At 44.7% G+C, this 1,371-nt stretch overlaps 1 protein-coding gene across 1 annotated transcript in view; it reads right to left on the bottom strand.

Moving 5' to 3' along the window:
* Window positions 1-608, bottom strand: part of LOC106812192 (glutamate receptor ionotropic, delta-1-like) — a 5,713-nt gene extending 5,105 nt beyond the window's left edge. Inside the window, exon 1 of the mRNA XM_014816016.1 lies at window positions 564-608. Within this exon, the coding sequence (XP_014671502.1) occupies window positions 564-608 (45 nt within the window). The remainder of the gene's footprint in view (window positions 1-563) is intronic.
* Window positions 609-1,371: the final 763 nt, after the last annotated feature.

Genomic DNA, 1,371 nt, shown 5'->3' with positions numbered 1-1,371 from the left:
ATGATTCGCCTCGGTTTCATGTTAAATCCACATCGACATCTCATCAATACTCGCCTCTCAAATATTCTAGACAGAGGCTCGACTGCGGCCGGGGTCCCGGTAGGCGATGATTACAAACTGTAGAGACAGGAGGCTGTGAGGTGTAGGTGATGATTACACACTGTAGCGCGAGACCCAGACTAGCCAGCAAGACGTCTCACGCGCTGGATGTAGCGGGGCGTGGTGTTTAGGGATGCTGAAAAATAGACCAGCAGCTCTGCCACCTCCCAGACTCTGAATGGCGTCTGACCCCATGTCAGAAATTGATTCTGATTCATCAGAAGTTCAGATGACAGTCACATGACATTTGAATGATGGGCCACTCAGTATCACCTATATCTCCGATTGGACATTACCCATTAATGCACCATCGCGCTCTCGCTAACCTTAATAAACGATACTGGCAGAGGAATTTATAAAACGCTTTTACAATTCTGCGCAAACTACTCACTATCCCTAACTCGCTCACGCCGGATCTTCATCCCTGGTTCACTCTCTCTCCCTATGTTGTTCGTCAGATATACCTCTTGAAGCTCATACTGCTCCCCTAGTTCGCCACCGCCCAACATTACTCCTTGTCCCACTAACTACAGACAACATTCCCCTACCCCTGTTAGGATACAAATAAATTATTTAATAGAATGTAGCACCGGTCACCTGAAAATCCAATTTGGCCCCTGATATTCATTACTCAAGTCTTTTTTAGTCGACCCGTCAATCATAAACATGCGCTGTGCGTGCTGTTAGCTGCAATGCATTGAGCTTAAAACCGACAGGTCGACAGGAGGGAATAATAACAGCATCGGATTAATTATATCGCTCCTGATTAGCGGGGCATGTAAAATTTCGTTGTTACTGTTACTTCCATTCAGCATGAGGGGTGGTACAGGGGTCAGATGTTACGGTTGTAAGCTTACATGGGGGCATATTGTTTTGTACATTAAAAGCCAAGACGATGTTGATGTACTGAATTTGTTATAAGTTTTCTTTTATTTTACAAATGCCTTTGTTGCCTTTCTCAAATTTGATGAGTTGCCTTGGTGCTTCTATAAAATACCCCATTTGGTTGGCCCTGTCCATTTTTAGAGAAAATTCAAGGTGATTTTCTCACAGGCCGTATACAAAAAATTGCCCGCCTTTCTCGTCGCTTAATTCGCAGCCCTCCGGGTACTAGTTCACATATGCGAAAGTTACGATGGAGGATAAAAACTCTTAATTTAAACTAGGCCTGATCAGGGCATTCGAGCACTAACGCTAGTTCAGTTAGCTCCCGAGACTAGTAAATCATCAGAAGACTGAGATAGATTCCATAGCAGTAAGTCCGGCGGGGGA

The sequence above is a fragment of the Priapulus caudatus genome, unplaced genomic scaffold, assembly GCF_000485595.1.
Source record: "Priapulus caudatus unplaced genomic scaffold, Priapulus_caudatus-5.0.1 Scaffold618, whole genome shotgun sequence".
NCBI classification, from domain to species: Eukaryota; Metazoa; Priapulida; class Priapulimorpha; order Priapulimorphida; family Priapulidae; genus Priapulus; species Priapulus caudatus.
The sequence above is the reverse complement of the archived record's forward strand: the minus strand, read 5'-3'. Positions and strand labels throughout refer to the sequence as shown.